We start from the raw sequence: 22276 nt of genomic DNA on the forward strand, positions 1-22276 counted from the left end.
AGTATTAAATATTGCTGGGGAAAAAATCCGAAATTTAACTGCGACTAATACGCTAGAACTTAAATTTTCCGACCATTTTCAGAGCAAAAATTAGATGCGGACTATACATTACTGCGACCTATACACACCAAAATACGGTATGTGAATTTATGTCAACACTTTCAAACTTAATACCTGTGGACAAAACATTTCATCTTTATAACTAAATATCTGTGGACATAATATTTCATATTTCAAACATAATATTCATGAATTTTTGCCTCACTACATAGCCATTTTTTACCAAAACCAAAAAATACAGCAACAGAACAACATGTCTTAACACTAAGCAGTTAAAAATTGTCCTTTTTCATATAAAATCATACTTCATTAACTATCTACATCGAATTTGAAATAACGACATTATAAATATAATTAAGATTGTACATAAATATCATACGAAATTTACTCCAAACAACAGAACAACTTACACAGCTATTTACATTTAAAAAGAACAATTCACAGAAAGAAAAAAATCACACAATGCAGTTGAATTTTCACACGTTTTCTTTCGATGGCCATTTAGACTAGCATCTTTTTTTTTTCAATGCCTGTGGTTAATATTAGTCCTCATGTGTCTCTTAACCCTTACCCTGCTAAATTTGGGTTTAACAAAATGAACTGGTCCATCATTCAATTTGGGCAATACCATTTATTATTCGAAGGGATGTTCACTGAAAATTTACTGACTGAATAGCAAACAGTGCAGACCATGATCAGCCTGCATGGACATGCTGCACTGCTCACAAAGACAGAATCACTTGCCGCCAGCAGGCTAAAGGTTAATCCCAGTTTTTTCTTAAATTCTTAAATTTGCATTTACTTTCTAAAGATGTCTGGCAGTATAATATGAGAAGCATAGCTTTATAATATATACGAATACATAATTTTAATCATATCTTTACTGCACATTCTATCATGACTTATCTTTTTTAACTAAAATAAACAAGCATTGTATATTCTGTGATAATCAACAGATGATAGATACGCAGACCCATGTAAGAACATTGTGACATGTCTTAAGAGGTCACATAGCAGTGTGACCCTAAGTTCATTTCCACTGAGATGAATGAAGTTCCACATAATTTTCATCATCAATTTTCATGAGCATGTTTAAATGAAAATAACATTAATAATGCTCACTTGTAATTTATCATCTGATTTACCATGGCTGATTGCTAAGATGCTTGAACATTTAACCACTGTGGTTACCACATGTGTATTTCAACTCCTGTCCATCTGAACCATTGTAAATCAGATAATAAACAACTCAAAGTCACTGATTATTCAATAAGCATTCAATCATGGCAAAATGACCACCTGTACACAATTATTGTTTATCTAGTGTGAATTTCACTACTGAGCAAGCGTTGTGATAATAACCTGATTACAAGTCAATATGGTATTGCAATCTTCTCAAAACATTTTCCCTTTAAGATCTGTGCATAACATTCGAGTTACACAGATCGTCATTTACTGTGTCACATTGTTGTCTTCAACTGGAAGGATTAATTAAGAAACACATTTTATAACAGTTTGTTCTACAAATATCTATAACATGTTTTCCAATGTGATCTTTGTGCTTCTAAATATAGGTCTCTTTCCTGTACACCATTTATGTTTATTTTCTGTGAAGCATTTAGGTCTACTGTAAACCATTTATATTTTCTGTATACCATTTATGTCTACTATGAACCATTTATGTCTACTGTGAACCATTTATGTCTACTGTGAACTATTTGTCCATTTCTGCAAATAATTTATGTCTACTTTCTGTGAACCATTTATATGTCTATTTTCTGTGATTCACCATTTTCTTCAGATACAATGAACAGCACATCAGCCTCAATTCATTTTTTTCAAATTCAAGTTAAATTGTATTTTATCTAAGATTTCTTATCATATTCCTTCCACAGAGACACTCTTCCATCCTTTTTTTTATCTCCACTAGTGCTATCTATGACTACATTTCTGCTTCAGTATATTTTTTATGTTTAACATTCCATACTTTTTCACAAATTCTATCATGAGATATGTAGGAAGATCCTTTGAATGCATTTTGCATGAGATATAATGACAAGTTCTGCTAAATCATATATCATATACATGAGGTGAATTTATGTAATACATTTATAACTTTATATTTCTACGTTTAGTCTGTTGTTGATGAGTTTCAAATCCTTGTCTGTGCCTTGGTTCATTAATTTTGTTCTTCATATTCCATATATTCCTCACTTTTCCATAAATTAATAAAATATCAAACAATTCTTCAATGTTTTGCTCCTTTGCAAAGGATTAAGTCTTACACACTCCCATGATGATAGAGTTTTAGCAAAACGAAATGTTTCCCAATCTGCCTATTCAGTCAAACAGACCTCGAAACTTTTTATCTGCATTTTGACACCAACTTGCCTGCCTCTGTCTTTTCTTACATTTTTTCCTAATTTGTCTGCTTCGTCTGAAAAGTCCCCCAAGGTCTTCTTCTGACTCTGACGAACTTCTTTCCTCCTCCTGTTCTATTTTGTCTACCGATTTATACTCCCATTTACGTAACGAACCATCCCACTGAAAAAAAAAAACAACACTTTTTAACTTTTTCAGAACACATTTTTTGTTAAGACAGCTGGGATGGCGGAATGCATGTTTCCCCTGTCATTTTTTTACCCTAGCAAAAAAAATAACTGGTTGATTTTTTCTCAAGCAAAAAACAACTGGTTGATTTTTTCCCCGGCATAAGAAGTTAAAATTTGACAAGGGCAAATTATGACTATTTTAGAAATAGCCTGTGCGATTTGCAATGTGTTCAATGCAAAAGTTCAGCAGTATTTCAATTACTAAAATTTAGTTACTGACCTTAAAATGTTACTGTTGTACAATAAAATAAATCTAATTACCTAAGACAAAATACTTGTGATTCAGTTTTATGTTTATTATACAGAATCAGAATTAGTACAGATGATTTTCAATTACAAAATCTCCCTGAAAACATTGTTTCTGCTCCCATTAACTCCTTTTTATCTATTTTTTTTTTTTTGAGCAATGATACAATGAATCAAGCTGGTAGAGTATAATAATTTCAAGTACGGATGTACTTACTGAGGTTGTTATAATGTTGTTCTCATACGGATGCCAGGAGACATCTCTCACACACTGCCTGTGACCTTCAAGTTTCCTTACTACCTGTCCAGTCAGCGTGTCATAAACTGAAACAGTCACATAATCATGTTCGCATTATAAATTACATTTAATACTCCATTTAATACTCCTTACACGTGCTAGTGGTGGGTCTATTTTTCAGTTCAATGCTAAATGTTGCATTGCTGAAGTCTTAAAACTTATGAAATGTGTCATCTGTCTATTTCAAAAATGTGCCCTGATACAGCTAATCAGGTGCTTGAGTTTTAGGCTGCTCTCCAAGCTTAAATCTTGGGCTTGACTTATGTATTACATTAGATAAGCCTATGTAGATGATTTCACAATAACTGTTACACATACAATACACACTTATCGCCTGGCTTGCCAGTGCAAAAGTTGGAACTATTGACAGGCAAGGCATTCAATAAATGTTTTATTACATGACATCAGAAAGAAATAAATCTAAATGAATAAGGGTATAATAAATTTGTACTCACTTATCAGGTTTCCCATTGCACAGCCTGTATACACATATCGCTGTCCTGTAGTGAATTCAGGTGAAAAGTGACAGCGAATCAACGTATGGAGAACAGAATGACCTTTGTATGTCATTACTGAGGTGTCTCCCTGCAAACGACGATGCTTGTCCACTGCAACAAAAGATAATCAACATCTGACATACAGAACACTGAAAACAGACTACACTGTGAACACATGACTATAAAATCAGATCTTTAGTTAAGTAGTACGGAAATATCAGTCAGTTGGCAGGTTAATATCTGAATATCTATAAGTTTACATGTATAACTGCAGTCATGTTTTTTTTTATTTATTTCAATCATAGCAAAGGTAGTAATTCTAATGTATTTGCTATCTGAATATCGAAGAAATGGTAAAAAACAGTAACTTTCAATATAAAATCAGCAAAGACACTGGTCAAATTCACAGTCCTGGCTTCAAAACCAGAATTCCCTAGAGGCGGCAGTAAGACTGTACTACTGCAATTTTAAATAAAACTTTTTAGTCTATTCACAGGATAGGTTTTTATTACAAAACTATCAATACTTGATAAATTTCATAAATTTAAAAATACTCTAACCCTGTAATTCATAATCTGTTCACCAAACAGCTTTGTCCAAAGCTGCATGTTGTTATTATTTAATACTGGTATTACATTAACTTTACTTTGAATCAGACAAATCATGTTTAGTTTTAATAATGCATGATAATGATGGCATCCAGTCAACCAACATGTTGAAGCCAAGAAATTGTTGGTATATTTCCTCTACTACATTACATTAAAGGCACATTAGAATATAAAACAAGAGGGCCAAGATGGCCCTATATCACTCACCAGAGTTGATCTGGCCTACTGGCCTAATTTTTGACCCAACATGACCCAGTTTCAAACTTGACCTAGCGAACATCAAGACAAATATTCTGACCAAGTTTGATGAAGATAGGATCATAAATCTGGCCTCAAGAGTTCATGTGGTTTGAGCACATGACTTAATTTCTGATCCCAAATGACCCAGATTCAAACTTGACCTAGGGATCATCAAGATGAACATTCTGACCAAGTTTCACGACGATAGGGCCATAAACATGGCCTCTACAATGTTAACAAGCTTTTCCTCTGATTTGAGTGGGTGACCTAGTTCTTGACCACACATGACCCAGTTTCAATCTTGGCCTAGGAATCATCAAGAGAAACATTCTGACCAAGATTCATGAAGATAGGGTCATAAATGTGGCCTCTAGAGTGTTAAAAAGCTTTTCCTTTGATTTGACTGTGTGACCTAGTTTTTGAACCCGCATGACCCAGATTCAAACTTGACCTAGAGGTCATCAAAACAAACATTCTGACCAATTTTCATGAGTTTCAAACTTAAACTGTGAACTCTACAGTGTTTACAAGATTTTCCTTTGATCTGGCCTAGAGACCTATTTTTTGATCCCACCTGACCCAGTTTCAAATTTGACCTAGAGATCATCAAGACAAACATTCTGACAAGTTTCATGAAGATGGGTTCATAAATGTGGCCTCTAGAGTGTTAACAAGCTTTTCCTTTGATCTGACCAGGTGACCTAGTTTTTGACCTCACATGACCCAGATTCGAACTTAACCTCGAGGTCATCAAGACAAACATTCTGACCAATTCTCATGAGTTTCAAACTTGAACTGTTAACTCTATAAAGTGTTAACAAGATTTTCCTTTGATCTGGCCTAGTGACCTAGTTTTTGACTACACAGGACCCAAGTTTTGAACTTGACCTAGAGATCATCAAGACAAACATTCTGACCAAATATCATAAAGATTTTTCACAAATGTGGCCTCTAGAGTGTTAACGAGGCAAATGTTAACAGACGACACACACCACCAGACAATGTCCGGTCACAATAGCTCACCTATAGCACTTCGTGCTCTGGTGAGCTAAAACTAGACCAGAAGAGTGATTTAATTATTTTACAGAAAGATTTTACCAGAGCACTGTCATGTTTAAACTAGAGCTGCTTTTGAGAAAAGCACATGTCTTCCGGAACTGCCTATTCATCTAGATTGGCATTTCTTCTCCATTATGTATCTGAGTCAACCATGCACCAAGACCTGTATCACTGGCATCAGTATTTTCGGTAATTCAAGGGCCATAATTCCGAAGTGCCTGGGCTGATTTGGCTAGTTACAGAACTTGGCCGAAGACTTATTGTCAAACACATTTTGTCCAAGTTTGGTGAAGATCGGATGAAACTGCAGACAAGATCTGTGACAGACACACACACACACACAGACAGGAGTAAATCAATATGTCTCCCACCAAAGTGGTGTGGGAGACATAACTAAATAAATTTCAACAAGAGGGTCATTATGACCCTGGATTGCTCACCTGAGTAATATGTGCCACTTGTTTTAAATGTCAAATTGATGATTTTTAGATTTTTTTGGAAGATTTTCCGATGTACAATCAAGTAACCCCTGGGGCGGGGCCAATTTTATCCCGGGGGGGTCATGATTTGAACAAATTTTGTAGAGGTCCACTAGGCAATGCTACATGTGAAATATCTCAGCTCTAGGCCTTCTGGTTTATTTTTAGAAAATTTTGAAGATTTTTCTATGTACAATCAAGTAACCCCATGGGGTGGGGTCAATTTGACCCCGGGGGTCATGATATGAATAAATTTTGTAGAGGTCCACTAGGCAATGCTACATGTAAAATATCTAAGCTCTAGGCCTTCTGGTTTATTTTTAGAAAATTTTGAAGATTTTTCTATGTACAATCAAGTAACCCCATGGGGTGGGATCAATTTGACACCGGGGGTCATGATTTGAACAAATTTTGTAGAAGTCTACTAGGCAATGCTACATGTCAAATAACTAAGATCTAGGCCTTCTGGTTTATTTTTAGAACAATTTTGAAGATTTTGCTATGTAAAATCAAGTGACCCCTGGGGCGGGGTCAATTTTGACCCCGTGGGTCATGATTTGAACAAACTTTGTAGAGGTCCATTAGGCAATGCTACATGTTAAATATCTAAGCTCTAGGCCTTCTGGTTTATTTTAAGATATTTTTTGAAGATTTTCATATGTAAAATCAAGTGACCCCTGGGGCGGGGTCAATTTTGACCCGGTGGGTCATGATTTGAACAGATTTAGTAGAGGTCCACTTGGCAATGCTACATGTCAAATATATAAGCTCTAAGTCTTCTGGTTTTTGAGAAGAAGATTTTTGAAGATTTTCCTATGTAAAATCAAGTGACCCCTGGGGCGGGGTCAATTTTGACCCCGGGGTCATGATTTGAAAAACTTGGTAGAGGTCCACTAGGCAATGCTTCACACCAAATATCTAAGCTCTAGGGCTTCTGGTTTTTGAGAAGAAGACTTTTAAAGTTTTTCCTTTCGGTTGCCATGGCAACCAGAGTTCTGCATGGAATTCAATTCTTTGAAAAATTTTGAAAGGGGGCCACCCAAGGATCATTCCTGTGAAGTTTGGTGTAATTCTGCCCAGTGGTTTTTAAGAAGAAGATTTTTTTAGAAATTGTTGACACACGAAGCACGACGCACTACGCACGATGCACTACGCACGACGCATGACGGACATCAAGCGGTCACAATCACAAAAAGTCAGAGTCATGTTTAAATCAATTAAAACATGATTTTGCTATATTATCAACAGCAAGCATATCCTTACTTTTCCTCGGAACCTGCTGCCATCTATAATCCCAGCGTTGCTTGGAGACAGCCTTCTTTGTTTGTTCTATTGCTGTTGCGGACGAAAACATTCGAATATCCCACAGTTTCATTGTCTGATCCTTGGAGTTTGACAAAAGGTATCTTGCATCTCCCTGACAAAATAAATGAGTATAGTAGGAAATGTCCTCAACATTATGGTATAGTAGATTTTTTTGCTATTGCTAAATTTAAAGTCACACCAACAAAATGTAGGTCACATTGCGATTTTCATAGCTTTTCATGAAGCAGGAAGACCATGTACCTCTCCTCATTATTTTATCATACGTGGGCACCAACATGTGGGCACCAACACGTGGGCACCAACACCACGGTAGAACCATCAACCTGAAGCTGATTGACTTCCTCACACAAAGCAAAGTTTTGGACCTGTATCAGTGACAGGCAAGTGATTATAAGCCACTGACCTTAACCACTCGACCACAGTGTGACATTACACTATTCAAAGAACAAAGATATGATATATGGACAAGATGCAAAGGTTTTTGACTTCAGCACACTTTAAAGATCTGTAAAATGCTACTCGCTAATTGGATTCATTATAGTTATTTCTGATCCTTTGGGACTATGTTTTCAATTTTCTATTACAACAGAGTTCCACCAAAGTCAGTGGAAGGGGTCAAGAGGGGAGTAGCACATTTCAATAAAACTGACTTACTTTAGGATCTATATACGTAATGCCATCATAGTGTCCTGCTAAAGTTCCCACAGGGACCGGATGATCTTCTTTTAACGTTCGTCTGTCCCATACCTACAATCATACCAAGTTAACAAATTCCTGTTATAGGGAACATCAGAACTACCTTAGTAGAGAGACACCCATAGTAGCTTACTTCTGGAATTCTTTAAATGAACTGATCTTTTTCAATTTTTGTATACGTTTTTGAAGATCATTATAAACCGATTTGAAAACTGTATTGCAAACAGACAAGTATTTATTTTTTTCAATTACTGTTCAATTACAGGTACGTATGATAAACTAGTACAAATGAATACCTTGCATAGCCCGTCATCTCCTCCACTAAACAATATCTGTGATGTTGTGTCTGCAAACGCTACAGCATTCACATCATCATCATGAGCGTCTATCTGTAACATACAGGAGCATTAACATTTATAGTTATTCTTACCTCCCTTGGACATTTTAGATAAAAAAAAGTAAATTTATTTGTAATTATTTATTTATTTATAGCTTCTTAAGTATCTGTCAAATCCACATCAACATCTTCTTCTTTCTATCTCAAATGTCTACTTCTTACTCCACTACCAATATATTCTATTAAACTTTTCCTTAAAGCTACTCGCCTCCAGTTTTGGTGAAATTTTTCAACATGTTCATTTCTACAAAGTCTGGCATAGACTGTATATAATGACACTGAAAAATGATAGAGTGGGTGAAGATAAAAGTTAGATATTGGTAAAAATGCAAGAAGAATGTAAATTTTCTGCACTATTTCAAAAGTCTTGCAAGGGTTTACTACCTTCGATCTGCACAATATATATTTGGTAATTTATAAGAATATCTTGCAAAAATCTTATGTCAATAGGTTTGTACCACTAGTCACTTTCAGAGTACTCACATTCTGACCAATTTTCATGAAGATCCATTCAAGGGTATGGCCTCTAGAGAGGTCACAAGGTTTTTCTATTTCAAGACCTACTGACCTAGTTTTTGATCGCAGTTGACCCAGTTTCAAACTTGACCTAGATATCATCAAGATAAACATTCAGACCAACTTTCATACAGATTCCATGAAAAATATGGCCTCTATAGAGGTCGCAACGTTTTTTCATTATTTGACCTACTGACCTACTTTTTGATGGCACGTGACCCACTTTCGAACTTGATCTAGATATCATCAAGATGAACATTCTGACCAATTTTTATGGAGATCCATTCACAAGTATGGCCTCTAGAGAGGTCACAAGGTTTTTCTATTTTTAGACCTACTGACCTAGTTTTTGACCGCACGTGACCCAGTTTCGAACTTGACCTAGATATCATCAAGGTGAACATTCTGACCAATTTTCATGAAGATCCATTGAAAATTATGACCTCTAGAGAGGTCACAAGGTTTTTCTATTTTTAGACCTACTGACCTAGTTTTTGAAGCACTTGATCCAGTTTCGAACTTGACCTAGAATTTACCAAGATGAACATTCTGACCCATTTTCATAAAGATCCCATGAAAAATGTGACCTCTAGAGATGTCACAAGGAAAAGTTTACGCACGGACGGACGACGGACACCGCGCGATCACAAAAGCTCACCTTGTCACTTTGTGACAGGTGAGCTAAAAATAAAAAAATAAAATCTTAACCCTTACTATGCTGGACACAATTAATTCTGCCTTTGCGACCAGTGTAGATCATGATCAGCCTGCACATCATTGCAATCTGATCATGATCTGCACTTTTCACTTAACAGGTAATGGCACTATCCAAAATGAAACATGGACAAGTTCATTATAGAAATTTAGCAGGGTAAGGGTTAAGATGAAATATTTTGTTAACACTGAACATACCTGTAAGTTTTTACAGTGAGGATGAGGCATAACTTACTTTAAGTGTTCGTTGATTACTGTCCCTGTCGTACACATACAGATGTCCATCATTTGCTCTGTAAATATACAAACAATACATCTAATTGTTTGATCAATCTTCCTCAGAAAAAGAATTTTCCTTGGTTTCTCTTTAAATATAAAAGATGAAAAGTAAGGTAGATTTCCCGCAAGCACAGAGCACACCAAACACAGCCATAGAGCCATGCATCGCAAAGTAGGCCCACAACAAAAAGAAACTGTAACAGAAAAATATTGTAGACGAGCGGTAATAGATACTTTTTAAATTTTCAAAAACCCTAAATTTGTTTCAAATTTATAATCAAAAAGCTATATAAATTTTTGCCACACTTAAGACTCTTATTTACTGAAAATCTGCATGGTAGTTACTTTTTTCAGGAACTTCTGACTTACTTAAATTACAACCAGAAAATCAAAACCTATTTCAATACTGTAAAATCATTATAATTCGTGGCAGACTACTTTTCAATGATTTGGTGTTAAGTCAACACATGAAATTAAATCCAAGCATACAAATAAAATTTCCATTCATTTCATATTCAGAAGGTGAAATCAACAAATTCGTATGCCCACACAATAATATTACAGGAATATTTCTAAACATCCATTTGAAATACTTGGATAATATGTAAAGAAATGAAAGTTGATTTGGCCCATCCCATGAAATTCTGTGTCCACCAAATTAAATGATTTTACAGTACCTAAACGTATGGCACCTACCCGCCGAGGATTTCTCTGTTATCTGAGGAGAAGGTCAGAGAGAAGATACAGAAGCTGTTTTCTGTAGGGAACAAATGTAACGCCTGGTGCACATTCTGATCACCATGTACATTGCACAGGTGGACTGAAATAAAGTTAAAATGATACATGTACATATGTTTGTCTGACTCAGCTTACACACTCAACTCTCAAACATGTCTGTAAATATCTCTAAAATTGTTTTTAAAGGAGGGCAACTCCAAATTCAAGCATATATTTTCAAAATTTAGTAAATACTTTCACTTATAAGCTATTGTAGTATATTTGTCATTTAAGAGTTATGGCCCTTGAATTATTCAAAATCGAGAAAACTGACAACTAGTCTGCTCAGTAAGAAGAGTATATTAGAAGTGAAACACAACTTGCTGACATATTTTTCCTCTGTTTTCCATCTGATCATTCTTTTTTAAACATTATTTTCATGATTTTATGAGAACATGTATGATAAATCAATAATTTTAAATGATTACAACTTTTAAAAACTAATGTTGTATAAATGAAATGAAGAACAGAAACAACAGCTAGAGAAGTTAATCTTAACATATTATAAAATGATGGAAAGCACTTAGCTGATACATGTCAAAACCTTTAGTGAGATAATCCTTTAAAGAGTATGACATTTATATAATACAAGTAACTTACTGCATTCAGACCAACTTGAATATATCATGTAGTTACCATCAGGACTGAAAAAAAAGAAATTGCATTGTTTGATAAAGTTATGAAAAATGCCATAAGCTACTCAGAAATTATTATCATTTGTGGGAGATTATTTCTTATGGATTTTGTGTTTATCTACTTGCAGCAGTGAGCACAACGGCGAACTTTACTTGCAGCAGTGAGCACAACGGCAAACTTTACAGTTCTGTGTCACTGGAATATCACACCACAGACATGTGACATGACATACCCCATCCACTGACTTTATACTGATCAATCCTCGAAAAATTGAGCGTAAAACAAGGATGCTACTAGTACCATTTTTTGCATCTTTAGTACGATGGGGCCAGAGAGTGAATCCACGACCACATGCACTTAAAAGTAGGCTCTCTACCACTAGACTACAGAAGGGATTTTCTCATTATTTGGTGAAATAAATACATATATACCTATTACAATCAAACTCAGAAAGCCAATTCAATGAATTAATATAACCCCACCCCAACCCCCTCAAATGTAAGTCTGATTCCAATCAGTTTAGAAAACTTAAAATTAATATCTCTCTGCCGATTTTGTCACAGAAATAAGTATGATAAAGTATGATGTTAAAATGGGAAACAAAACATGTGGTCTTTAGAGCCAGGTGGTCTCTGTTCAGAGGTGGTCTTTAACACAGGTCTGACTGTATGTTCATTTTCATAAAAATTGCAGACAACTAAAGAATTACATTTCAGTAAATACAAACACTCACACCAAATATGACCTAACTGATTATTACCAATTTATATCTTTAGTTTAAACTAATTATGTAAATGGCAACAACTATGGTCAAACTAATGATTTGCAAAAACTTTGAAGGGAAGTAGACATATCAACTGAAGGACATATACCATTGCCAAGGTATGGTTGTGGAAGGACAAAAGTTGCACTTGTCCACCCATCTTTTTAAAGAGTAACAAACAGATGGATGACTCAACAATGTTACTCCAGTATATCCCCTCCTAGACTTTATTAACAGGGTGTATAATAAAATGACAACATACCTAAAGGCTGTATCGAGAACACTCCAGCCAACATCCTTGGCTCTAATAGTTTTCAGGAGATCAAATCTGTCTTCTTTTGTATCATAAATCCTGATATTCTGATCTGTAAGTACATAAATATATTGCTCAATGATTGATAACTGGTAGCAGAATTGATAATTCACATGACATTTACCCTCTAATCACATTTTAAAGGTGGTCAATCATATCTGAGCAACATTTTACAACATTTTTCACTTTTTAGTATATTCTGTTGAGTGATTTATTTAGGGAAGAAAAAAATACCCATTATGCAATTTGCAATTGATGTTTTATCAGTTTTAGAAAACTTTGTCATTACTCATCTCCCTTAATACAAAAGTTTTTATGAAGTAGAACATGTAAGCCTTGCAGTTGGAAATTCTGTGTTCAGCTAACCAAGCCAGCAATACATGGTAGCCTTCATTTGCCTACCAAGGATCAGTAGTATCTCAATTTAATGGGTGTAACCTTGTAACACAGATCTTGAGAAGCTGACAGGTAGATACTTTCACACACAGATTACTGACACACTGGGTAGTTGGTAGGAAGATATTCCCATCTACAAAGTTCTAATTCACAAACATTGAGGAGCTGATAGGGAGATATTGCCAACTGACCTTAAGAAGCTGATAGGAAGGTCTTCCCAACTACAGAGTGATAAAGCACTGACCTTGAGAAGCTGATAGGAAGGTCTTCCCAACTACAGAGTGATAAAGCACTGACCTTGAGAAGCTGATAGGAAGGTCTTCCCAACTACAGAGTGATAAAGCACTGACCTTGAGAAGCTGATAGGAAGGTCTTCCCAACTACAGAGTGATAAAGCACTGACCTTGAGAAGCTGATAGGAAGGTCTTCCCAACTACAGAGTGATAAAGCACTGACCTTGAGAAGCTGACTGGAAGATATTGCCATCTACACAGTAATAAAGCACTGACCTTGAGAAGCTGACAGGAAGATATTGCCATCTACACAGTAATAAAGCACTGACCTTGAGAAGCTGACAGGAAGATATTGCCATCTACACAGTAATAAAGCACTGACCTTGAGAAGCTGACAGGAAGATATTGCCATCTACAGAGTAGGTACCACAAAATGCCTTCTGTCTGTAGTGGGCTACAGTATCACAGTAATTGGGTAAATATCTGAAATATAAGCAAATACTTAATATAAAACAAAAATAGAAGCTCTCTTCAACTAACAAACAAATATATCATATTTAAAACAACATTTTCTACAAAATATTGAAAGTATACACTTTAAATATATACCGAACAAAGCACTTTTAACAATTTTCTACATCAGCTAAATTATCAATTGTCAAAATGACTGTCTCTTAAAATAAAATACATTTGCTGGTTTTCCTGTGTAGTGGGATGACATCATAATGACCACACAATGATATCTGTTGTTTTGAGTGAATATCGAACACATACCACCAAGAAGTGACAAATTTTATACTTTCAAGAGCATGTAGCCACTGAAGATTTTAAAATTATCTTTAAATGTGATTGAAATTTATTACATCTCATTGACAATTCTAAGTATTTATGAAATAAAAACATATATCATTCAGGAAATGTGTTCAGATGTGTTTGAACTTTCGCTGACATTTTATGTAATCTGATACCATTCACAGCACGGTGGGCTAGGATCACAGTCAACTAACTAAATATTTAAATTGTATATTATCTGTATATTAATTGTACGAGATATGTTACACTGATAAAAATGTTTATATAACTATGAGTGTATGGGCATGAACCTATGTATCTTTTCTCTGTGTGATAAACTAGAATGAAAACAAAAAACAAGGCAATGTTGTTGTGTGCTGAAGCTGTCTGGTGTTTTGTTTACATAACCTTTGAACTATAAACTCATAGCGAACCTTTGATTTTTAAAGTCTGTTTAAGACATTATGGCTTGTTATAGATTTTATTTATTCATAACTGAGTTAAAGATAAATCTATCTTGAGCTATTACAGGAAATGATTAATACCCCAGCAATACCCGTTTGTCTGTGGCAGTTGGAACAGTTGTTAACAACGCAAACTCCTATCTAAGAGACAGTATGGCAACACATAACATTATGGCTGAGTCCAAAGGTGCATTAATTTGCAATGCCTTAACTCACACTAACAAGAGGGCCAAAGTGGCCCTAAGTAACTCACCTGAAGCATACAATTGGACTTTGAATATATATATGACATACTGAATCATGAATGGCAACAGGTGTGTTTACTACAAAAGGTTTTGTCTATTTTTAGCTCAGACAGCCCCTAAAATCAGTCAAGCGGAACCATTTGAATACAGTTGAGAGGGAACCTTACAAAGACGCTACCTACCAAGTTTGGTAATAATCCACAAGACAGTTCTTGACAGAGGAACTTACAAGGATGCAACAGACCAAGTTTGGTGACGATCCATCAAGAAATCAAAAGCTAATACCAGATGATAGACTAAGTACACAGCCCCATCACAATAGCTCACCCTGAACCTTTGGGCCAGCAGTGTTGAAGGAGTTGCGTAGTCAAACTTTGTGACAGACAAACAGCCAGACTGACAGCCAAACAGACAATCAGCACTAAATCAATACGGTATGTCTCCCCTACTACATGTCAGAGACATAATTCAGATGCACATGTTACTCATGGCTACAGAAGAGAATTTAATTGTATACGTTACTCACGGAGTGCTAATCACTCTTCGATCACTGGCTCCAAACTTGATCTGTTTTCCCATCCCAATCTGTCTCTGAAACGTTGTAAAATGTCATAATTACCAATGGAAAATCCAACATTTCCAGCAACATTTAACAAAACAAGAAAATCCGACTTACGAAAGTATATATATTTGTTTTGTTGGGTTTTAAGTCTTACCAAATCAATTTAGGTGATACAACTTCCCAGCAATGCTTGTGGAGGAAGACTCCAGGTGCCACTTTGGACATAACTTTATATGACTGTGGAGTCACTTGGGTAGGACCACCAACCTTCCATACTCCAGGTCCCGTGTTCACAAAACCCGAGTTTGAAAATGATTGTGTGTTTGTTTGTTTTGGGTTTAATGCCGTTTTTCAACAGTATTTCAGTCATGTAACGGCAGGCAGTTAACCCAACCAGTGTTCCTGGATTCTGTACCAGTATAAACCTGTTCTCCGCAAGTTACTGCCAACTTCAACCACATGAATCAGAGGTGGAGGACTAATGATTTCAGACACAATGTCGTTTATCAAATAGTCACGGAGAACATACGCCCCGCCGGAGGATTGAAATCACAACCCCGCGTTCCGTAGACCAACACTCTACCTACTGAGCTAAGCGGGTGGGCAAGTTTGATAATGAAACTTTATTTGTCAATTATATCTAAATAGCATGTTTAAATCTAAATTTTAAGTTAACAACTATTTTCAAGTGGCTATCCAATACTGATGACCACTCTCAGCTGGAATTTAACCTTGAAGTTTTAGTAAAATTGATATTAAAATTTCAAACTCAAACTCAGCTGAGATCAAAAAATGTTTTGTGAACATGGGGCCAGAAGGATGAATTCTACAGCTAAGGCACGGTTTCAAACACATAGTAGTGATGAGAGCCAACATCCTTAACCAGTAATGGAAGCATCAAACTTCTAGCATTGCATTTAGCAACTACATGCACTCAGGCCAGATAATATTTGTAAAACTGTAAAACAAAAGGCTCATACTGCCCTTCTTTCACACATGTTAAACAAATAAGATATTGCAAAGAGACTAAGAACAGTAACTCTCATTTATTTATATCAAACATTTACAGTCCCCTGCAGTAACCCATATGGGCAACACCTCCAGAAGACTGTCAATATTTTTTGTTTGGAGGATACTGCAAGATACAGACAATACTTCTGAAGCTTTACGGGCTCATTAGTATGCCACGTGTAAACCACAAATGAGCCGTGCCATGGGAAAACCAACATAGTGGGTGTGCGACCAGCATGGATCCAGACCAGCCTGCGCATCTGCGCAGTCTGGTCAGGATCCATGCTATTCGCTAATAGTTTCTCCAATTCCAATAGGCTTTAAAAGCGAACAGCATGAAGCCTGACCAGACTGCACGGATGCGCAGGCTGGTCTGGATCCATGCTGGTCGCATACCCACTATGTTGGTTTTCTCATGGCACGGCTCAAATACATTGTACTAAAATACAAATGTTAGTAATTTCAGCAGCTGGTTGTAAGTATGCATCTACTGTGAAATCATCAAATATTGTGAGGGACTAACTTCCATAGATTTTGTGATTCAGTCAATCCATGGAAGTTTATACCAGTTAAGTATTAAAATTCCCATTTGTCTTGTGTTCAAAGGTGAAAATCCACGAATTTACATCACCATGAAATGGCCAAAACTGGCCAAAGCCACAAAATTAAAAAAAAATTATAGTACAGCTGAACTTCATTGCTTTAACTCAGATAATTTGAACACCACTATTTGCTCAGTCCTCGTCCGATCTAAGCAAAATCTTTATATAATTTATGTATATAGCTCAACCCCGTACAATATGGACACCGATACTTCAAACTCTTGGAAGTAAACCAATGGTTGCGACAGACGTTTTATAGTGCATTTCACCTCCTTTTCCTAGTGCAGACAACACTCATGCCAAATATTTGCATTAATAAATTCGTGTCAGAAAGGCGTCTCGTTAACAAGATTGATTGACAGGTATTTATAGGTGCATATCTTTTACAACTAGTGAGATAAGCAATTAAAGGTAGCATCGTTATAATTAATTATTCAATTTTTTGTTTGCAATAATGATTTAATCTTAATTAACTGCAGTGATTTTTATTATGAATGATAATTGTTGTTTGCAGAAAATGAATGTTTGAATTGATACACCTAAAAAAACCTTCATAAACGTTACACTCTAATATGTCAGTTATTACTTGTAAATCTTCAGAATGTAAACAAACCACTATCAATGACCTTTTTAAGAGTGTCTGAGCAACCACGGCACAGCATTATAATGCTTAGATGTAAAGATTAGTTTAAGTAAAATTATGCAAAGCATTTTGATTAAGTCAATTGCTAATGATTTATGTGCTAAAACAGAGTGTAATACTATATCGATTATTACATACATGTTGAATACAATTTTTTTTTTAAGAAATAAAGAAGTCATTATTGTTGAATAAAGTTTACTCTTGAAACACATGTAACATTTACTGTTTTGATATATGAAAGTTGACTGCAACACATAATTATGGCAACCAGGCACACATTTTGGTGTAATAATTCAAAACCTTGATGGCTCTAACTACCGATAACTCAAACAAATTTTGCCACAGAGTTCAAGCAAACGAAGTTCGACTGTATTGACTTTATCAGTATATCTACACTTTCTTTGGCAATGTCTACTTAACCATGTTCCTGTTGTGCTTTATCTAAATAAACCAGCAACTGACTGTCAAAAACAATGATAATTGTTATATAATCATTAATGATTGTGTGAGTAGTATGAAGAAATTTACAATGAAAGTTTCAGTTACAACAGAAGAATAACGCACACTGTTACCTTATATAACATATGAGAGACTGTATGATGGGATTTATCAAAGGCACTGCTTCTACCAGACTTGAGTAGGACTTCCTCGTATATGTCATTTTCCTGAAAATATACTAAATTATAAATGTGTAAAATTTCAGCCTTCAACTTAGTAACTCAGGTCATGTGTTCTGGACGCCATCTTGATGAGGTAGCCAACCAATGCTAGTTTAATGAAAATCTTTTAAGCGGTTTAGATATGGACAGGACATGAAATTACATTATTTGACCTTTCACTGCCAAGTGTAACCTTGACCTATGGCCTAATGACCTGACTTGTGTACTCTGAACATCATCTTGATGATGTAAATAATGATGCTAGTTCTTAGATCTGATAACAAGAGCACCGCAATGCAGAGCAATATACGCCCTAAGGTATGACCTTTGACCCCCAAGTGAGACCTTAACCTTGAAATGAGCCATCCAAATCATGCACCCTGCATGTCACCTCGATGTGGTGAACATTTGTGCCAAGTTTCTTTAAAATCCTTCAAGCAGTTCAAGAGTTATAGAGCGGACACTAAACAAAGTCATATGACCTTTGACCCCTAAGTGTGACCTTGACTTTGAAGCGAGCCATCCTAAACATGCTCTGTGCATGTCGTCTCAATGTGGTGAACATTTGTGTCAAGTTTCTTTGAAATCCTTCAAGGGGTTCAAGAATTACAGAGTGGACAAAAAATTGCTAACAGACATCATAACATAATATGTCCTTTTGGGCGTATAAAAAGCAAACACAAATTTAAGCTACTTGATCACTGACCCCAAAGAAAAGTGTGACCACTACCTCAGACTTAATGACTATGCACACTGTCTTGATGAGGTTCACTGTTTATGCTAGTTTTATGAAAATATTCCCAGCGGTTAAGAAGTTATGTAGTAGACATGAATTGAAGCTATTTGACCTTTAACCTTCAAGTATGAACTTGACCTTTGACCTAATGGCCTGTGTTGTATGCTGTGCACATGGTCTTGGTGAGTAAATAATTCATGTTACTTTTACGAAAATCTTCCAAGCTGTTTATGGAATGGAAACAAAATTAAGGTACTTGACCTTTGTCCTCTAAGTGTAACCTCGACCTTGGACCTAGTGACCTGCATTGTATACTCAGCACATACTCCTGATGAGGTTAACAATAGATGGTAATTTTATTAACCAGTAGATGAGAACGTATACAGCGGACACTATGGATGGACAGACGGATGGACCAACAAACAAGCTTGACTCCACTGTAGCCGCCACACATTTTATATCTGAGATTATAACAAAATAATTCAAAACCATTTATCTACACTTAAATTTTAACAATAATTTAAAGAAGTTATTTTGAAAAGAACAAATATCTATATTTTCATTATTCTCACCTGGATTCTGGACGTGTCCGGATTTGGGTCCACTGCAAAGAATCAGATAAACACAATGTACTATAATTTCACATACATTCCTGCACTCTATTTTGATAAAGAATATGAAACGTGATTATTTTCAGCTTACTAAGGACATTCTAAAAAACATTTTATTTGCTGTGTAAAGATCCTAAATTTTAGAGTTGGGTCAGTAAGGTAGGTCACTTCATGACTTATTACAGCAGGTGAACCATCAACGCAATGCAAGTAAGTCATTTTGACTTAAAAAAAGAGGTATATTACCGTTGTACTAAAAAACTAGAAATGTGTCCATGGGACACAGATGCCCCCACTACATGACAAAGGACACAAATTTTTTCCTAGGTCAGGGGCCATAACTCCTACAATACTGAATGAATCCGGACTCGAAACCCCAGGTGCACAACTGCACATGCTGACCAACATTCCTGTAAACTTTGGTGACTCTAGGTCAAATACTTTTGGAGCTACGCGCAACACAACATTAAAATGATCAATTTTTAACTAAGTCAGGGGCCATAACTCCTACAAGACTGAGTGAATCTGGACTCGAAATCCCAGGTGCACAACTGCACATGCTGACCAACATTCCTGTAAACTTTGGTGACTCTAGGTCAAATACTTTTGTAGCTACACGCGACACAACATTAAAATGACCAATTTTTTACTAAGTCAGGGGCCATAACTACTACACAACTGAATGAATCCGGACGCAAAACCCCAGGTGCACAACTACGTATGCTGACCAACATTCCTGTAAAGTTTTGTGACTCTTGGTCAAATACTTTTGGAGCCAGCTGGCACGACACAACATTAAAATGACAAATTTTTACAAAGTCAGGAGCCATAACTCCTACACGACTGAATGAATCCGGACGTGAAACCCCAGGTGCACAACTACACATGCTGACCAACATTCCTGTAAAGTTTTGTGACTCTACGTCAAATACTTTTGGAGCTACGCGCGACAACATTCTCGGAAGGACGGACGGACGGAGGATGCACGGAAGGACGGATGGACAAGGGCAAATCTATATGCTCCCCCAAAAGTGGGGGCATAAAAAACATTTTAATTTGAGGTTCAAAACAAATTCAGTTTGGGAAATTTTTATGGATATGGTCAAAGCGCTGCAAAATAAATTTTAAGGATATCCTAATAACCTAAAAGAAAACAAAATAAACAGAAATGTATGAAATTCTATTTTTCATGAAACTATTATCATTTTGAAGCAAATATGAGCAATACCTCAATTTAGCTTTTAGGAAAACAAACAAGCTCACCTTTTTCTTAAGTTAGCCGGTACTTTCATTCTATAACAAAAACTTTGGTAAGTCTGCAGTGCCTCTGTGGCCAAATGGATAAGGTTGTCAAATCACTTGTCTGTTACCATTTATTTATTTGAAGTAAAAAAAAAACAGGCATGGAAAGGTTGGTCATTCTACCCTAGTAGTGTTTTGTTAAGGTCATCATTGTTTCCCCCCCTCCCCCTCTATACCCTTAAGATCGGTACTTGCGACAGAGAGATAATACAAAGCAAAGACATGCAGATATGATGTAAAAACACAATTTGGAAGTGGCACATTAATATTGTACTTTCGCATCGAATTTTTGCAGTTTTGCATCTTATTATCACACTATCGTAATTCCCATAAAATATAGGCAATATTACAAAAGTACAATTGTGCAATATCGGCGATGCTGATATCGCACTTTTGCACTGTGTTTTTGCATCATATTCTCACACTGTCATTCCTCTGACCTAAGGACAATATTACCAAAGTAGGATAGTGCCATGTTAATACCACACTTTATAATTTCACCCTTTATACAATGCAATGATACGGTGCCAAAACACCATGTGGAAGTGAGATACTGATATCACATATCTGCACTTTTTTCTCATCAATTTATCACACCATCGCATTGTATCTTCATGTCTTCACATGATATATAATATTGCACTGTTGCCCTTGCCAATCTACAGGGAGTAGAGGCAAAACAATGATGGCCTTGACAGAACACCATAACCTTAGTGCCTGACCAATGTATTTAAATAATAACAGTTTTATGAAGACTAGAGGAGCATCTCTTTTTAAGCTAGAAAAAGCCGTATGACAATTACCGTTGCGATACTTTGTTAAACCCAATAAAACAAAATTGGAACATTAATCCGCCTAATCACATGACAAAGAACATTAACTAACCTGCAGGGGGTCTCTGTTCCTCGCAAAAATCTTCGTCCTCAGAGTAGCTGTCCCCTCTGTCGTCGGACGTCAAGATCCGGACCTGGCCGCTGGAAACACAAGAAGCACATCTACTCTTGTTCAATATGATCTGTTAGTGACACAAACCATGCAAATTAAATGTAGTGGGCTAGGGGGTGGAGAAAGTGAGGTGTCAGTAATGTATGTTTTCTAGTTTTGACAAACAGCAAGCGTTTCACTCAAATAATAAAGGTGATGGGTTACTTAAAAAAAGATAATTTTCACTTATCAGGAAAGCATGTTATTACTACTGTATTAGGTTCCATTTGCATTAAAGATGTCTTAATGTAGCCCATCCACAGTCAATAACACTGGCAATAATACTGAATGTCGATGGGCAATATTGCAGAATTGCGCAATATATTAACAAAAGTTTGACAGCACAAAATATTTATTGACAGATATTGACAGTTGCTGTTTCGATTCTGCAATTTTTCAATGAAGTTGTAGTCACTGTACTGTGAACATGTCAATAACTACTGAAGAAGATGAACAAAAATTCCTTTCAGAATGTATTGTGTTATGCAGAGAGCTTCATTGGTCATCTTCAGGTTGGTTG

The 22276-nt window shown here is 36.0% G+C and overlaps 1 protein-coding gene across 4 annotated transcripts in view; it reads right to left on the bottom strand.

Moving 5' to 3' along the window:
• LOC123548997 (DDB1- and CUL4-associated factor 11-like) overlaps positions 1–22276 on the bottom strand; it is a 40561-nt gene continuing 18285 nt past the window's right edge. For 3 of the 4 annotated variants that reach the window (XM_053545761.1, XM_053545762.1, XM_053545763.1), the window contains exons 3-17: positions 21658–21767; positions 19432–19463; positions 18037–18129; positions 15173–15237; positions 13528–13628; positions 12466–12568; positions 11405–11448; positions 10724–10847; positions 9984–10041; positions 8418–8510; positions 8080–8172; positions 7363–7516; positions 3672–3824; positions 3136–3242; positions 1–2604 (exon numbers count right to left, since the gene is read on the bottom strand). In XM_053545761.1, the coding sequence (XP_053401736.1) occupies positions 2401–2604; positions 3136–3242; positions 3672–3824; positions 7363–7516; positions 8080–8172; positions 8418–8510; positions 9984–10041; positions 10724–10847; positions 11405–11448; positions 12466–12568; positions 13528–13628; positions 15173–15237; positions 18037–18129; positions 19432–19463; positions 21658–21767 (1534 nt within the window). In that variant the 3' untranslated portion in view covers positions 1–2400. The remainder of the gene's footprint in view (positions 2605–3135; positions 3243–3671; positions 3825–7362; positions 7517–8079; positions 8173–8417; positions 8511–9983; positions 10042–10723; positions 10848–11404; positions 11449–12465; positions 12569–13527; positions 13629–15172; positions 15238–18036; positions 18130–19431; positions 19464–21657; positions 21768–22276) is intronic. The other variant, XM_053545764.1, reaches the window with a different exon arrangement.

This window comes from Mercenaria mercenaria, chromosome 6 (genome assembly GCF_021730395.1).
Source record: "Mercenaria mercenaria strain notata chromosome 6, MADL_Memer_1, whole genome shotgun sequence".
In the NCBI taxonomy this organism is placed as follows: Eukaryota; Metazoa; Mollusca; class Bivalvia; order Venerida; family Veneridae; genus Mercenaria; species Mercenaria mercenaria.